Source organism: Corvus cornix, chromosome 5 (genome assembly GCF_000738735.6).
Source record: "Corvus cornix cornix isolate S_Up_H32 chromosome 5, ASM73873v5, whole genome shotgun sequence".
NCBI lineage: Eukaryota > Metazoa > Chordata > Aves > Passeriformes > Corvidae > Corvus > Corvus cornix.
The window spans coordinates 39,395,347-39,412,944 of record NC_046335.1 but is presented as its reverse complement, the minus strand read 5'-3'; the positions used below and the strand labels follow the sequence as shown (position 1 = coordinate 39,412,944).

Sequence of the window (17,598 nt, the reverse complement as noted above, 5' to 3'; positions counted from 1 at the left end):
ACAGTTTCTCTGGGCAACCTATTCCTGTGCCTCACCACCCTCAGAGTAAAGAATTTTTTCTAATACCTAATCTAAACCTACTCTCTTTCCATTTAAAGACATTCCCCTTTGTCCTGTCACTACATGCTCTTGTAAATAGTCTTGCCCCATCTTTCCTCTAAGTTCCCTTCAGGTACCGGAAGGCAGCAATTAGGTCTTCCAGAAGCCCTCTCTTTTCCAGGCTGAAAAAAACTGTGAAAAAAAATTCTTTTCTGCAAATGACTTCGAGATTTGTGATTTGGTGTATGCAGAAAATCACGATGTGAAAAGCCAGTGTCCACAAAGGAGACAGAGGTTCCTGCAACTTTATTTGAATAAAGGCAGAGAGTCCACTGGGGCATACCCCCGTTGGGTCTCTCAAGATTTTGGAGGACTCCTATCCTTGTATTCCGAACTCCCGAGTGCGTGTTGCCCTCTTCCTTTCCCCATTGGCTGAGGTATTAGGAAGGTACACCCTCCGCGATCCGCCTGCTACGTATTTCCCCTGAAGTTCAGGGTTTCAAACTGCCCAGGTTCTGCAACAACCTGGAGACGTGCAGAGCCGTGGTTCAGCACCGGGTCGGTTCTGTCACACCTGGGCTTTTGTGAACACATTAAACCCATCTCTCCCATCAAGCCTGGACGACCCTTTTCTTGGAAGTTTAGAACAGTAACTTCCAATCTGTCTTATACAGTCTGACTATTGTACATATTAGTTCACATTAATTCTGCTAAGAGCATTTTTTCCGTATCCCGCACCTCTCTAAGCTAAATTATGCAGCTTTTAAATTCCGGGCAGGGGTGCTGCCCTGCACTTCTCGGGGCTCGGCTGCTCTTGCCTGCTCTCCGTCGCCCCCGGGCGGCGGTGGAAGACCTCGTCGCTCGGCTGGCGCTGCCTGGCGGCGTTCTAGCCTCGGCTGCTCGGGCCTTGGTCCCGCGCTCGGCGCCGCCGCCGTTGGGCCTCGCTCGGCGCTCGGCTGGCCCGCCTGGCCGGAGCTCGGCGCGGCGGCGGCGACGACCGACCCCGGGGCCGCTCCGCCCGCCCGGCCCGGCCCGGCCCGGCCCGCTCCGGCCCCGCCGCTACAGGTACGCTCCGGGCCTACGCGCGCGGCCGGCCCCGCGCCGAGGCCGTGCTGCCGCTCCCGGGCGGGCGCGGCCGGCCCTGCGGCGGCGCCCCGGAAGGCGGAGATACCGACCCGTGTGAGGCCGCGGCGGGTGGAACGTGGCCGGGAGGGAGTCGGGGCTCGCTGCCGGGGCCTTTGTACGGGAGTTCCGGGACCGCGGCCTTCCGGTGGGGGAGCAGGGAGGCCGCCGCGCTGCCCCGGGCCGGGCGCCGTGGCGGGAGGGCGAAACCCGCGGCGCTGCCTCCCGCCGGCCGGCGGCAACGGGAGCCCCCGGGGAGAGCGTTCCCAGTCCCGGAGAGCAGCCCGCGCCCCGCTGCCGCCCGCCTCAGCGTGCCGCAAACCGGCTTTTCTGTCCGAGCTTGGGCTCCTGGTGCTTGCCTGTCCATCGCCCCCGCCCCTCTGGCTGCCCCCACGGCACCGTCCGAGGGCCCGCGGTCCGGGCTCGGTCCGGTTGCGTTCTGGGACTGTTACTTTGAAATAATGTCTTTCATTGTTGTTGTTGTTGTTTTCCGGCCTTACCCAAATAAAATGTGCAGCGAGTGTCTGCTCTATCTCTCCTGTTTTTCACCGTGTGTTGCAGAACACTTGCTTGTGAAAGTAGTGTTTGGCATAAAATGCTTTCAGGTGTATCTCTAGTTACGTCTCGTCTTGTGAGGAAACGAGCCCAACTAATTCACCATCTTTGGGAACATTTTTGTTGTCACCTACCACATTTTTCCTGACAACACATCAATTTCTGTAGCGTTCCTGTAGTGTTTTTTGGATTGCTTGTGATCTTGTCAATACCATGTGTTCGGCTGCCTTTGGAAACCAATTTTTCCTGCACTAAATCAGCGTTTCATGTTCAAGAGATTCTGTAGGTAGTTAAAAGTAGCTTTTCTCACTACACACTTTCGAGTATTGTTCTGTGGTAACAGACTGATTCAAGAATTGTTATCTAGATGCAAGCCTGTCTTCAGGAAGATCAGTTATATGAATGTGAAGTCTGTGTAAATATGGTCAGTGCTCAGTGCTGCTCCGTTTTCTCCTCTGTATAACGTGTTCTTTGGTCTTTATTTAAAAACCCAGTGTGTTTTTCTGTATTTGTCCTTGTTTACTGCTCCACCCAGCTTGGTGTCCTCTGCAAATGTCATCTGGCTTCTTTGCCTTTGCCACTCCCATCCTCTTTGAAATTGCTAATGGGAATGTTAAAATGGGACCTAAGAATGACCTGCTGGTAATGTGCACTTATTGCCAGTCCATTACTGGTCTGTTAAGTTTGTTGTCGGGTCGGTTTTCAGAATGCAGTATGAGGTTAAATCCATGCAGATTTGAATGCCTTATGGGTGATGCAGGCAACAGGACCTGAAATTCTCTGCTAAGCTTAAAATCCTTTCTTGTGTTCTGAAGGGCTGCTATAATGCATTTCCTAACATTCATAACTCTTCAGTGTAGCCTGTGTGCCAGTTCTGGAGTCCACAATTGATGCTTCTCTGGGTAATTTTTTAAAAAAATTGGTCCATTTGTATTTTGATGGTGGCAAATAGTGTGTTATTTGTGGCAGTGTGGCTCTGAATGAGTAGGGCAGTCCACTAGCATTTATATTTTTCCTAATACTTGGAATGAAGAATGTATTTGGATCCAAATATCTGGACATGCCTTTTCAGATTGAGTTGCTGGGCAGTTTCTGCCTAATGTTTACTTTGCTGACAGCTTCTTCTCAGTTTTCTTTCTTTTGCCCTTTTCTGAGTCATAACTGACCCTCTAGATTCTTGTTTGGTTGTTTCCTACTTTTCCATTTTCTGAGCAGCACTTCTAACTTTTATGCAGCTGTAACAACCAGTTCTAAAGAAGGCAAGCAATGAGCCTGTCTGCTGCAATCCCTCTGCCAGAAGTTTGGCATTCAAATAATTACTTTTTAAAGAAACTTCTGGAAAGAAACTGTGGTATGTGTTATGCCATGGTTAGCGAGCTGATTGAACTCATGGGTCTTGCAGTTACTGTTGATGTGAATACTTACTAGTACTACTAATGCAAACAGCACTAAGGTACTTTTTTTTCCCCCTATGGAGTTTCTGGGGGCCTGATAAAGGGCATAGTGCATGGTAATAGTTACCTTGTGTGTTTTGTATTAGTAGCCCTGTGCTATCCTAGCAAGGAGGGTGATAGAAACAAAATATTAGTAAGTCAAGGACAGAAGGATTTTGGTTTACAAAAGTGAATGACAATGTGATATGCAGTGGAAGAGGATTAATATTAGAAATATATTACTGGAGGGTTATTACAGGATGTAGTAGTCGCCTGATGAAAGACTCATTGCTTGGGTCGCTTGAAACAAGCGGAGACCTGCTTTCCTCTACAAGAGGAAGCACTACTTGTCTGCATCTCAGGACTTAGTTGGTTGTTAGGAATTCTGACTGGGATTGTTGTCTAGTAGCTGTTTGTTGAACAGGATGGTGAGGTGTCAGACTTGAGCATGGAGAGGATCATCTTAATCTGTGTGCTTGCACAGCTCCCCTGCAGATATTCTCAGTGAGGTGTTTTGGGTTGTCCTTGCAGAGTGATTCCTGCTTCCTTCTTCCTGGTATGTATTACTAATTCTCCACCTTGAGCAGCATAGAATTGCTGAGAGGAGTCTCTGACTCATGTTTTGGACACCTTTTCCCCTCCCTTTATATTTCTCCCACAGATTCAGTCTAAGGCCAAGAAGGGCAATGGTGTTAGAATTGGCTGTGTTTCTTTGTTTAGTCTAAATCTTCATTGTCTCCCACCTCTTCTATAATTCTGATACCTCTTTGTGTGAAGACTTCAGCTTCTGTGTGCATCATTTTTGCTTTTGGTCTTGTTACCATATTTTCATGTGAGCAGGAAATTATGACCTGTGTTTTCTAAAACATGTCCTTGCTTCCAGTTGCTTTTTCTTTATTGGATAAGGTGTGTATGCCTTAAGTGCAGCCTTGAATGCATAAAACACTTTGTCTTCTCCTTGGGGGTACGTGATGCTGCTTCTGCTGCTCTGTAGTGTTGGCACTCCCACATTTCTGTGGAATGTGTGATGTCACAGGCGGGCACTTGGCTGTGGCCCTTGAGCTTGAGGAAACTTGATGCGACTTCTAATGTAAATAATGGGACTTTGAATTGAAAATTCCTTTACCTTCCTATCTAAATGAGAATAATTTTTTAGGGGGTTAATCTGAATTCTGTATCGCTCTGTTTGTCTCTCTATTGCTCTGGCTTCCTCTTTTCTCTGTCCCTCATTTCCTGCTGTGTACGGTACTTAACAAAAGATGCTATGGTTTGAGTATGGAATTGTGGAAACCAACTCTTAATCTTCCAGATCTCAGTTCTAGTGTTTGACTTAGCTTACAGCTTTGTGAAATTACATCTATTCTCTTCCTGTCTTCTGGATTGAAACTAATATCTCTCTTCTCAAGAATTCATTAAGTTTATGTGGAAGTTGTAATAATAGTTATGAAAGTGCCCCGTATTCTCATTGGTAGATGAAACTGTCAGACTCCAGACGTGGGTGATTACTTACATTTATTTTTATTACTTCCCTTTTTATATTTACCATTCATTTTCTGACCTGTAGGAGTTGGTATCTGCAAGTTTCTGTTCCATGTCTTCATTTTGCTGTAAATAGCTAGCACTTTAATGTACTTCTTTTGACTGAAAAGTTCTTTTATGTGCATTTAGCTCATTTAATCCAGACTGGGAAGACAAATTAAGATTCTAATGGCAATTAGCTCCTTGTTGCAGTCATACAGGATCTTGAAATGACAAAGTACTATTGACATCTTTGTAAGGTAATTGAAATTCCTGAGCTGTTTGTAGTTGCAGTTTAAAACGCAGCATTGAATTTTTCAATCATGAAGCACTAAGACAAGTTATTTTTCTTTAGGAATCCTGTTCTATGTGTAAACACTTATTGCAGTGAATGCAATTTAGAGCAGTGTGTCTACTGCATCTGCAGAAAATGTGCTTTTGAATTACTTTCCACCTCTCTCTGGCTTTAATCAAGGAAAAACTTCAGCTTACAGTATAATCCTTTGGGGAATATTTAAAAACTTGGAAGAGTAAAACCAGGGCCCTATAATGGAAGCGCCTTCATGGTATTAGTTTTGGATTCTGTTGGATAGTTGCATCATGAACTTTCTTTCACTTCTCCTAAGTGTTTTTTATTCTCCATGTTTAGGAGCACTTAGTTGAAGACTGACTCTTGTTGTAACTAAATTCTTAAATGAAGCAGTTGTTTTTGTTTTTTTTTTTCTTTTTTTTAAGAATAATCAAGGACACACAAGTAGAAACAGAACAAAATAATGGGTTTGCTTTTTGTTTTGATTAATCATGCTTAAGATAGTTGTTTGTTACCCCTCTGTAGACTGTTTTTGTTTGTGAGTTAGCTGTGTTTAAAGATTCTAGTCCAATGTAGTTTTATTTTCAATTTTTTGTTCATTTAGGTATTACTGCAAGGTATCTTGAAGTTTGCTCTATGCAAAATGTTTTCTGGTGTTTGGGGGTTTTTTTGTTTGGTGTTTTTTTGGTTTGTTTTTAATCTAAGAAGAGCTAATAGCTCTACAAACAGTCTCAAGGCTCATCTGGAATTACCACAAATGGAGTTAAGGGAACACAAATCATGTTGTTTGAAGTAAATTTAAACATGTAGCTGATCACATACATTGCCAGAAATTCATATGGCCCTGTCATTTAATAATGAACATAGTCCTGGTCTTCCAACACTTATGTTTTGATCCGTGCAACTATTTGGGATATGACTCATGTCACCTATTTTTTACTGATTTTGTTGTTGTTATAGCATTGTTCAAATGCCAGTGATACATAGTTCAGTTACTTACCAAACTAGGACTCCTTGAGTTGTCTTGTTTGTTAAACTGAGTTGATGCAGTGTAAAGAGGGCAAATCAGCTTTTTAGTTTTGGTTTTACATAAACTTTTTAAAAAATTTTGCTCAGTTTTTCGTGTGGAGACACAAAAAGGTTTAGAGGGAATGGCATGACATTTGGTATGGATTCCATCAGTATTTTTAATAAAATTGCAAGTATAAATTCAGGTCTTCTATCTGGTGTAGTGTTTCTGGGGCTTCTTACATGGTACTGTTTAATGCAATTTGGGAAAATGATGGTATCGTAATCTCCATATTGCAGAAGGGAGGGTAACACAGATTGTAAGCAAGGAAGGGAACTAGAAAGTCCCCGGAGCTGTGTGATTGCTCATATATATTCCAAATTATGTTCTAGGCATCTGGTTTGTTCTTGGAGATCTCCTGTCTGTGAGTCTCAGAGCCAGATTTTATTGTTTTATCAATGGAGTGCCTGCAAAAGGAGGGGCTGTGTAGTCTGTAGTCCTTGGCAAGATGATCTTTGGCTGTTTTCAGTGGGCACTTTTTGCTCTTTTGAGCTTTTGAAAAGCATAAGGGGTCTTGATAAGTCAGTTTGCTTCAAAATTAAACTGTGTAAAATACAAGGGAAACCGACTTGTAGAAAATCCTTAGAGGAAATAGCCTGTCTTGTGACTGCAGCCTCCATTAGGATCACTGTCAGTAAGATAAAGCATTTGGGCTGTAGGGCTGCATACACTGTTTTCATGCCTGTCTGATGATCTTACTGCTCTTGGAGAGCCCACCCACATGTGCAGTAGTGGGAATGCTAAATTATTGCTAATATTTATTAAATTTAGATTACTAACATTTATCAAATGCAATAAACAGTTCTCTTGACATTTTTAGTATGTTGTTAGTGTTAAAGCCTGAGATGCTGCACTTCAATTTGGAGTAACTGCAATGGCATTGTTAGTGCTGGACACACTGCTTAAGAACAGACATTTTGAAAACAGAAGTAACTGGCTTACAAGATAGGTAGGCCCCTGGCCAGAGCAGGGGGAATTCAGTGTAATAATCTGTTTCCTCTTCTTTTCTGCAGACAAGTTTGCTTGTGGTTTTGCAGGACAGTGGCATGCTTCATTGTTCACCACAGTTTTGCTTTTGCTGTGTTTTGAATCCTTTTTTTTTTTTTTTTTTTTTTCCATGCATGTTCTTTTAATACAGAGTGTATTGCTTGCCCTGGCCCATCAGCTGTGTGGATCATGGCTGTTTTACAGTCAATACGTTCTGGAAGTCTTAAAACTTGACAAAGGGACTTGGAAACCAAAACTACTGGCATGTGCTTTTTTTCCTCTGGTTTCTTACATGAAGTCTTATAAATGCATTCTCTCTGTGGAAGCCAGATTGCAAAGTCAGGGACAGCTTTAATATTTCACTTCATATTGCCTCTTTCTTCATCAGTCACATGAGAGCTCTTTGGGCAGCAAAATTGTCCGAAATTATTTGGACATTTGTATCTTCTGGATACATCTCCCATTGTAAATATCATTTACTGATTGCAGCGCTTTTTTAAAATTTTATTTCCTTTTTAAACACCGATGGAGCTGTTTACACTGATTCTGTGCACGTGCATTAGGAAAGGCTTTTAGTGTTGGGCTCATCACACAACCACAAAGTTCTTTGGAGTGGTGATAGATTAGTCTGAGAGCTGAAGGGCACATGGAATAATGTTTTTCCCCCATGAAGAATTGAATAACATGAGGTAGTATTGCAGTATTTGGCTTCGTATCAAAGCCAGCTGTGCTCCCAGTGTGGTGGTACCAGAATCTCCACAAAATTAGTATCAACAAAGATGGGGAGGGGCACATTAAGAGATGCGACCATCATCTCTGTAAAGTGCTGAAGTTTTGAACTGGAACGGTGAGCCATTGCATAATGCATAAAATAACTTGACATCCTTTCTATATGGCAATTTGAATGTGCTTCTTTTTATTCCTCTTCTCTCCCTCCCTACATTTTTGTCAGTGTTTTCAGGGGGCTGTGTGCCACTACGAAGTATTACAAATTTGCAGCTTCACTTTGGTTTTTTAGAGGTTCAGCATCTGTAAAAGTGACAATTACAAGTGAACCTACATTACTCTAATGCTGGGAATTCTTCAGGCTTCTTCGAGAACAGCTGGTACAGAGCAAGTAAAAGGCTTGGGTTTGGGCTGTGTAATGCTCTTTCCAAAACTAAACAGCCCAGCATGTTGTCCTGAAATGCCCTGAAGGGACAAAACTCTTAAGGAAAGGAAGCTGCCGATTATAGAAAAATTTCTTGACTCTCCATTTTCAGAATTTTCAGTGGTTCTCTAGATCACATTCAGGGCATCAGCTGATCTTGCAGCTGTTGGACAGTTTTGGTCATCCTCATTAAACCAGCCAACCAGATTGCCCTTCCTCCCCCCAAAAAACAAATAAACAAAACAAACCCAACAACAAGAAGAAAACAGAACAATACCAATCCCTCTTTAGGCGGTCAGGTGTTTATCAGTTGTGATAGTTGTGGGTATTAGACACTGTTACTGAATCAGTCCAGCACTCACCTGAACAGGTTTGATCTGGTGAGCTGCAAGTTTTATTTATGCTGAGTGACAAGAAGTATTTTCAAACCTACTGTGTTTAATTTAAACTTTGTTAGTCAGATGGCTAATGAGTGGCTGTAAATATGGTTGGTACATCAATGGTTTAACTGGTAATGGTATTTAAGAACATGCTGTCATTGTTCAACTTACATTTGAGCAAAATGTTTGTAGTTGGTGGCTATCTTTACTAGATTAGAGGAAAAATAGGCTCCTTTAACACCATCACAAAAAACCCCTATACGAAAAAAAAAACACAAAAACCCCACACCAAAACAAACTGAAGCTGAACACATGTTCCAATAGAAAGGTTAAAGGCTTCCTGCTAAAATGAGTGAAGATAATGCCAATGTCTACACTGCATCTGTTTCTCCATTTGAAGGCTCTGAGTTTCTTTGCCTGTCTGAAGTTTTGCTGAATGTGTCCCCAGCTAGTGGAGCAGTTACTGTATTCAGGTTAATTCAGACAAAGGATAAAGTTGGTTCCTGAAAGGACCCGAGGTAACACTGGAAACTCAGCATCACTCCAGAAGGATACAGTCAGTGTTTTCTGAAGAGATTGCAGCTTTTAAAAATGTTGAGCAGGTTTGCAGGGTACTGTGAAGGCATTAGAGCCCTGAGTTTTTCTTTGTTTACTTCTAAAATGAGATAAAGACATGAGTCAGAAGAAGCTGAAAAAACGAGGCACAGTCCCTGAGGGAAAAACATCAACTTCAAGCACTCAGGCTCACATATGAAGTGTTTGTTATAACCGTATTAGTTGAATAAATTAGGACACACATGCGAAGATTTAGACGAGCTGTCTTAAGGTATGTACTTGGTTTTATATAGTGGAGATGACTTGGTCTTTCAATAAGGTGAATACTAGAACTTCACTGACTGCAGTTGTAGGAGTTATCTCCCCATTTGTTTTACAATATGTAAACTTGTCCATGGCATAAAAAAACTTAAAGTCGTTTGTTAAACCTCTTGATTTCCTTGTTGCTACTGTACTTTAGGGAACATTAGTTCTTCTGATAGGACTGAAATGTTGCTAGGTTGTCAGATCTTGTTCTTTCTCATGAGTGATTGGGTTATCCTGCTTGTAAATTACCATGATCTCAAGATATTTATGTGGTTTATCTTTTACAGCTGTCGAAAGGCTATTCCAAAGCTTAATGTTTTAAGTCTTTTCAAACTTCAGTTTATTCCAGCTGCTGGACTGGTCTTCCATTGGTGTCCTGTTTATTCTTGGGTTGTTGTAGTCCAAATTCCTTGAATACACCCATATAGAATATTCAGCTACTGTTTTCTTAATTTTACTAGATTAAGAGTTAAACTAGATTTAGAGTTTCCTCCTGTAAAGTAGACTTTTTGTTGCCTGTATTGTTCTGAGCTGTCCTTCTCCTCCATGCTGCTTACTGCCTGAACCTAGTCATTTCTGAACATGGGTGCCTGGGGCTGTTTGCAGAATCTGGATCAGGATTTATTAGCTTTTAGTTAAAGAAGATTTTTAGTTTAGGGACTCCTGTATTATATTGTACTTTTCGATGTATCTATTCCAGTTACCCTTCTTCTAGCATTTTTGGACCTGGGCTTTTTTAATCTGTACAGTTATTTTTAAGAATTCTCGTGCAGCATGATATCTTTAGTTTTTGTGTTGCTTTCCAGTAAGACTTTTATTGGTAGAGTAATTCCTACCTAATGTTTGGCTGACTTTCAGATTCTCCAAAGAAGGCTTATTGTACACTGTGGAGTTCAGCTTCTCTAAAATACATGATCCTCATGCTGTTCACATTAAGCATCAGGGAATTTCCAGCTAGCTCAGCTTCCACTGGAGAACTTCTTTTCTAGGAAGATGGATACCTTTACTTGTTAATCACTTCAGTACTCTTTATTTTACTTCTACAAATAAAAACTGATTTGCTTTATTAGAACTCATTTTCCTGACTTATCTCTTCAGACAGCTCCTCCCTATAAGCTGCAGCTGTCTTAAATCATCTGTTCAGGAGAGTTTTTTTAGGGAGAGTGGGAGGAAAGAAAGTTTTGCTAATGACCATTCTGAGTTCTGTCATTTAACTATTTGTCTCCTGGGCACATGAACCTTTTTTCTTCTTTATATGTTTTGTTTTGGTTTTTTTTTATTATTGTTGTTTCCTTCTCTATTGAATATTAATGGTTTGTTCAGTTTAACATAAACTGAGTAGGATTTATCTTTGTCTTCATGTTACCAAGAGATGTCAGAGTAGTATGCACACTCTGCTGGGATCAGAAGGTAATAGCATTGCAGCAGAATTTCTTGGTTTATCTGTTCTAAGAAACTTTTCTGGAGAGCTTTTGGTGGCAAACTCCAATGTATGACACCACTGAAAAGCTGTGTGGCTTGGTTGCTATTAGAGTCACTATATTACTTATTTATTATAATTATTTAGATTTTTTTGTAGACAATGGATATTAAAGTTTTCCTTTGCAGCTCAAAGTGTTCCAAAAGCATTATTCTTTGCCATTGTGCATTACTTGGGTGAACTGTTGTTCTCAGAGCAATGCAGATTGAAAGATGATGTGCAGACGATGGAATAATCTTGATGCTGCTATCCCATACATCGTTGTTTTCATGTTTTGTAAGCTGTTGATGGAGTCTGAAATAATTTGGACTTGAGGTATATCAATTGTCTGACCTTGATAGTTTGACCTGTGACTGAAATTTGAGTAGTTCCTGAGAGCTACTCATTCCTCTGTCATATTGTCAGTTTGATAATGCTATTCCTCTAGCTTTCAGACACCCTTCCCAGACAGGACCTAAATCTTCAAGGTGTAAAGACTGTATCTTCCTAAATCTTTTTTTCTTTATTATATACAGCAAGAGATGAAGGGAAGGGAGTTTCAAGGCCAATTTTTAATTCTCCATATGTATCGTGTGCCTAGGGCATGTGTACAAGGGAAGAGCTGGGTGCTTTCAAAGTAATCTTTGGCTGCAGAAATGTCAAAGTCAGGCCTTGATAATGGAAGCAGGTAGCAAAGGCTATGTATGAAGAAAGATTTGTCTCTCAATCTAGTATTTTATGGATTTAAAGCTTTTACTTTATCTGGGTGATCAGCGTAAAAGCTGCCTTCCTTATTAGTCTCCTGTCTTTTTAGGTTTCCATGAAGATAAACAACTGAAATGTGGATAGCCTATTTGTAGCTTGGTGGTGGTTGTCATCTGGAACCTGCTGGTGTCTCCTCAGTAGCTGGCGTGGTGTTGGCAGCTGAGAGCCATGAAGGTTGTCCCAGAGAAGAATGCTGTCCGCATCCTGTGGGGTAGGGAACGGGGTACCCAAGCCTTGGGTGCTCAGCGGCTTCTGCAGGAGTTGGTGGAGGATAAAACTCGATGGATGAAATGGGAGGGCAAGGTAAGGTTGTGGGATAGAGCTGCATAGCTTGACCTTGGAGTGGGAGAAGGGAGGCAGGGATTTGAAATAAATTGTCTTGTGATTGTACTTTGATGTGTTACACTTGACATGCTCTCTGGCTCTGTTCAGTTCCTGCAGTGATGTGATACTAGATATGTTCCTGCAGCGGGTTCCCCTTGTTGTCTGTGTGGCTTACAGTCAAAGTATGATCATATGACTCTTGCAACACTTCCTGCTTTGTTGGCTTTTTCAGAAAGTTGAGTTACCTGACAGTCCACGCTCCACCTTCTTGCTGGCGTTTAGTCCAGACAGGTAATTAACTCCTAGTTCATTCCCTGTTTCAGCAGTCTCCCTACACTTACAAAAGTGATGGAGGCTTGTGCCCATTGAGTTGTCCAGTCCTGAACAGCCAAATGAAACTTCTGGTTCCTGATACGCATGGATGGAACGTGTGCACCTTCCTATCTCACAGCTTCAAGCATAGTTGGTGTTTAATTTCTGAGGTACCCAGGTGATACAAAGTTCTAAGGAAAAAGGATCTGTGCAGACACCGTGGGATTTCGTAAGAAACTAAAGGGAGTAAAGGATGTTTTAATAGAACATGCCCAAATGATGTGACACATTCACTTGGGGTGTATCTAGGAATAAAGAACAGAGCAGAATGATGTGTGTACTGGAAGCAGAAATGGAGGTGGGATCTCTCATAGTATCACTTGCTTTGACAGTGGTTGACATGGTGTGGAGAATTGGGAATGTTTATTTGCCCCAGACTGTCACTCATGAGTGCCTTCTGAGCTGCATGTTCACTCTGACATTCAAGGTCAAGTTTGTGCTTGCAGATTCAGATGAGCTCATGTTTGCATGGACCCTGAAATCTGGCTACAGGAAGCTTTGTGACCACTGGTGAAACAGTAGCCTCTTACCCTTTGAGCTCTGTGTGGGAGAGCTGCTGGGTTAGGCGTGAACAGACCCTGTTGAGATGAAGCTAACCATGGTCTGATTTTGCTGTATTCTTCTCATGCTAATGTTTGTCATACCTTCTGCATTCCCAGGACCCTAATGGCTTCCACACATGTGAACCACAACATCTACATCACAGAGGTGAAAACGGGCAAGTGTGTTCATTCCTTGGTTGGACATCGCCGCACTCCCTGGTGTGTCACCTTCCATCCCACCATCCCAGGCCTCATTGCTTCAGGATGCCTAGATGGGGAGGTTAGAATTTGGGATTTACATGTAAGTCTTTCCTGAAACATATGTTCCTTTGATATTTGGTGGGTGGTGACTTTTTTTGGGTGAGTTTGTTTTCCAAATGTTACCTGGTAAGAGAGCTGTTTGGAAGTTTTTCTGGGACCTGTCTCTAAAAGCATAGAACAGACCATAGCCATCCTCTCCTGTCTAGAGAGGAGGTGACAGATTCTTCATTCAATCCTGCCAGGTAGGTCATACTTCTTAGCAGTGCCTGTTTCATTGATTACAGTGGTACAGGTAATGCTGGAGAACTTTGTACAAGGTGCCTGTTTAGCCTTTGTGAGAGACATACCATTTGTCATTCCACTGAGCATATCTGAACTGTTGATTAGAGGAGCTGCTGCTCTACCTAGTTTGGTGATTGGCACAGAGACAAAACACGTGGGCTTAGCTGGTTGCTTTGAAATGAAGGATTTTTACAGGCTGCTTGAGACACACTTACCTACAAAAATACATCTGTGGTCATTGTTGCAAGTAGCATTACATTCTAGACCTGGCACATGACCTTGTATGGGAACAGCTGTTGTTGTTGCCAAGGTAGCATGTCACTTCCAATGCCCTGGGCAGTCTGGGAGGCATGGCAAGTACATGGAAACTTAATGATTGCAAACTTTGTGATAAATTGCTTGTGGTTCTTGACCCTTCACTCTAGGGTGGAAGTGAGAGCTGGTTCACAGATAGCAACAATGCCATTGCATCGCTTGCTTTTCATCCTACGGCTCAGCTCTTGCTGATTGCTACTGCCAATGAGATACATTTCTGGGACTGGAGTCGTCGGGAGCCTTTTGCAGTGGTGAAAACAGCCAGTGAAATGGAGCGGGTCAGGTGAGCTCCTGCTTCTGGGTGAAGAGAACACTTGTATGTGAAAAATGGTCAGATTTGGGAAGTGTGTGTGAGGTTCCTCTGGGATGCTGCACCTTCTGCACTCAAGTAGTGGAGAGAAGTGTTGCTTGCTGCTCCTTGACTCAGCTGGTAGAAAACCAATTCTGTGGGTAGAAAGAAAAGCAATCGAAAGTCATAGATCAGCTTGGATGTTCATACTTGTAATAGGGCACGTGTCCATTAAATGCCCAGATCTACTTCATGTTGATTTGTCAGCTTAGTAATTAAACTTGTCAGCCACAAGGATGAGAAAACGCAGCAACTGCCTTAACAGAGTGCTGAGCTATTGCTTTGGCACACTTGTAGAGGACACTGGATTGCTGGAAACCTGATGCCTTCTTTGAACAATTTAAAATAAGACAATGATGTGACATTCAAGGCAAGTTAATCTCTCCCTTTGTACCAAATTCCATTTTGTAATATAAACGTGTATTCCTTTAAATTTTCTGGCTATTTCAATTGATACAGGAGTACTTACTTCCAGCTTTTAACTTTAGTGTAGTGTTGCTGTGGACTATAAAATCCTGCAATCTCCAGCTAGATAGGTACGTTTTGTTCTTCTTCATGCGTAAACTTTTTGACATCCTTCATAAAAAGGTGATGATAATGTAGTAATGTTCTCATTGCAAATATGTTGTGTGGGGTTTTGTTGCCTGCTGTGTTCAGCTTCCTGTGTCAATGTGGAATGTGAACTGATGATTGATGTTCTGGCACTGCTTTTGTTTTAGGCTGGTACGGTTTGATCCCTTGGGACACTACTTGCTCACAGCGATTGTTAACCCTTCTAACCAGCAGGTAAGAGGAATGTCAGTACTTGTATTGACTGGCTAATTACAAGATACTCTTTGTATGTATGTACTTGAGCCCTAGTCTGTTTCTAAGCAGCCTCGTGCTTTTCTGAAAACCTGAGGTCTTCTTAAGCTGAGTTCTGTCTCACCTTGATTGGTCATGTCAATGTTCTTGTGTTATGTGCCTGGCTAATAAAGTGCTTTCCAAAATGTGTTTGTTTTGCCCTCTCTGTCTGACTAGTGGGACAAACATCCTAATGGTCCTGCTCTTTCAGTTCTGTTGTGATGTTCTTTTGGATTTGAAGCTATTTGAGGTATTAACAATTCTCCCCTCAGCTGCTGACCCTCAGATGCTGATACTTCTGTTTGTATGAAGAGTGTATTGTGAAAGCTCACTGGGCTGTAGGAAGAGGTTGTCTAGATCCATAAAATGAACTTGGAAATCATCTCAACTGGTTTCCTCCAAGTCAAGGCCTTTAGGAAGGGACTTAACACATCCTTTAATCTGTCTGGGCTGGTAGCTGACTTTCTGCAGTTTATTTGGAGGTATAGGATTTTGCCTTGAGGTGCCTGAACTTTGACTGTTTCTTTCTGCAGAGCGATGAGGAAGTGGAAATCTCCGTGGACAGCACAGAGATGCCTCATTATCGTCAGCGCGCTATCCTTCCGTCTCAGCCTGTGAGGCGCACGCCCCTCCTCCACAACTTCCTGCACATGTTGTCCTCCCGCTCCTCTGGCATACAGGTGGGAGAGCAAAACAGTGTTCAAGACTCTGCTACCCCATCCCCTCCACCGCCTCCACCACCACCACCTCCGCCTCCAGCCAGTGAGAACACAAGGGCATCTGTCTATAACAGGCTCCGGGAGCGAGTCAGCTATCCCACAGCAGAGTGCTGCCAGCACCTGGGGATGTTGTGCCTTTGCAGCCGATGCTCTAGTGCAAGACTTCCTTCTTCTCTCTTCCCACACCAGGAAAACGCACCCTCCACGTCTTCTGGGGCCACTGGCACTTCCTTCTCCTCTGTGCAGACAGAGCCTTATCAACCCCCAGAGCAGGCATCCGTAGTGCAGGAGGAGCAGGGGATACTTAACAGGCCCTCTGCTTTCAGCACAGTTCAGAGCAGCACTGCTGGCAACACCCTGCGCAACCTTAGCCTGGGCCCCACACGGCGGTCCCTCAGCGGGTCCTTGGCAGGCCACCAGTCCCGGTACCAACAGTCTGCGAGAGAGATGGCTTCAGGCTTGGGTGGGTCTGACTGGTCCAGGACAGTGCTGAACATGAGCTCTCGGTCCGAGCTGGAAGCCATGCCTCCCCCTAGGACCAGTGCCTCCTCTGTGAGCTTGCTGTCCGTGCTCAGACAGCAGGAGGGAGGTTCCCAGGCATCAGTCTATACCTCTGCAACAGAAGGGAGGGGCTTTCTGGCCCCAGGGGCTGAGGTGAACAGTGGTAGCAGTGCTGGCCCGAGCAATCCGGCCAGCATTCGTAATGAGCTCCATTGTGATTTGAGGCGATTCTTCCTGGAATATGACCGGCTTCAGGAGTTAGATCAGGGGATTGGTGGGGAGCCCAGCCAGTCGCAACAGGCTCAAGAAATGCTCAACAACAACATTGAGCCTGATCGACCGGGTCCCTCCCATCAGCAGACTCCACAAAGCAATGAAAACAATTCCAATTTGTCCCGGGGTCACCTGAACCGCTGTCGTGCTTGTCATAACCTGCTGACCTTTAACAATGACACACTGCGCTGGGAAAGAAGCACGCCTAGCTACACACCAGGGCAGGTCCAAAGCACATTTGAGGGTGTGCCTCCAAATACCAGCCAGGTGCAGCCTGCAGAGAGAACCGAGGGCAGAGCTCCTGCCTCTAGCAGACTGCAGCTGGGCAGCTCTTCCACCCCGCAGGAGGAGAGGACCGTGGGAGTGGTCTTTAACCAGGAGACGGGGCACTGGGAAAGAGTTTACAGCCAGTCGGCTTCAAGCAGACCTGGGAATGTATCACAGGAGGCCTTAAACCAGGAAATGCCTGAGGAAAGCTCAGAGGAGGATTCACTCAGGAGGTAAGATACATGCTTGCCCTTCCTCCTCTATTTTTTCTTAAACCTTTCCCATCTAGTCTGAGGTTTTTCAGTATTTTCAGAGTTAAAAACCTTTTCTCATAAGGTTGTGTGCTATTCGTGTAGATGAAAATAGAGATGTTGGTGTTGATGTGTTTATAGCTGCCATTGTCATGCTGCAGATGGGTTCTGAAGATTGTTAAGGGCAGAGACTGGACCTCTCAATGGTAGTACAGACAGGCAAAAGAATGGGCTCTTGCAGCAGATCTCTGGGGTGAGCTGTGCTCCTGGTGTTTGCCAGACCCTGCAGAAGGGTGAAAACACAGGATTCATTAATGCTGTCCTTTGTGCCCCCCATCACACACCCTATCATCACGTGCTACACATGGAGACTCTGCCCAGGGCTGGTGTGGAAAACTGGTCACGAGTAAGTTGTTAAGTTAAAAGGGTTAACAATAATTTTCTTAGTGTTGCCCAGAGGGGAAAAAAGTCAAAGCTCTGTGTCAGTGGTTTGGGTATATGCAGTTGGTTTCCCCTTGATAAGAGGTAAGTTTTCAGAGTGGCTCCTGTTGACCTGAGCTGGTTGGGGACATGGTTGGGGACATGCTGATCACTGAAAATTTTAGGCTTTGCTGTCTTGTTTTTTAAGAAGGTGATTCTTTTTTGGAAGGA

At 43.5% G+C, this 17,598-nt stretch overlaps 1 protein-coding gene across 3 annotated transcripts in view; it reads left to right on the top strand.

The window, feature by feature from the left end:
* Positions 1 to 1,064: 1,064 nt before the first annotated feature.
* AMBRA1 (autophagy and beclin 1 regulator 1) overlaps positions 1,065 to 17,598 on the top strand; it is a 129,282-nt gene continuing 112,748 nt past the window's right edge. For 2 of the 3 annotated variants that reach the window (XM_039552529.1, XM_039552528.1), the window contains exons 1-7: positions 1,065 to 1,104; positions 11,698 to 11,951; positions 12,205 to 12,263; positions 13,004 to 13,187; positions 13,855 to 14,027; positions 14,813 to 14,879; positions 15,470 to 16,929. In XM_039552529.1, the coding sequence (XP_039408463.1) occupies positions 11,817 to 11,951; positions 12,205 to 12,263; positions 13,004 to 13,187; positions 13,855 to 14,027; positions 14,813 to 14,879; positions 15,470 to 16,929 (2,078 nt within the window). In that variant the 5' untranslated portion in view covers positions 1,065 to 1,104; positions 11,698 to 11,816. The remainder of the gene's footprint in view (positions 1,105 to 11,697; positions 11,952 to 12,204; positions 12,264 to 13,003; positions 13,188 to 13,854; positions 14,028 to 14,812; positions 14,880 to 15,469; positions 16,930 to 17,598) is intronic. The other variant, XM_039552530.1, reaches the window with a different exon arrangement.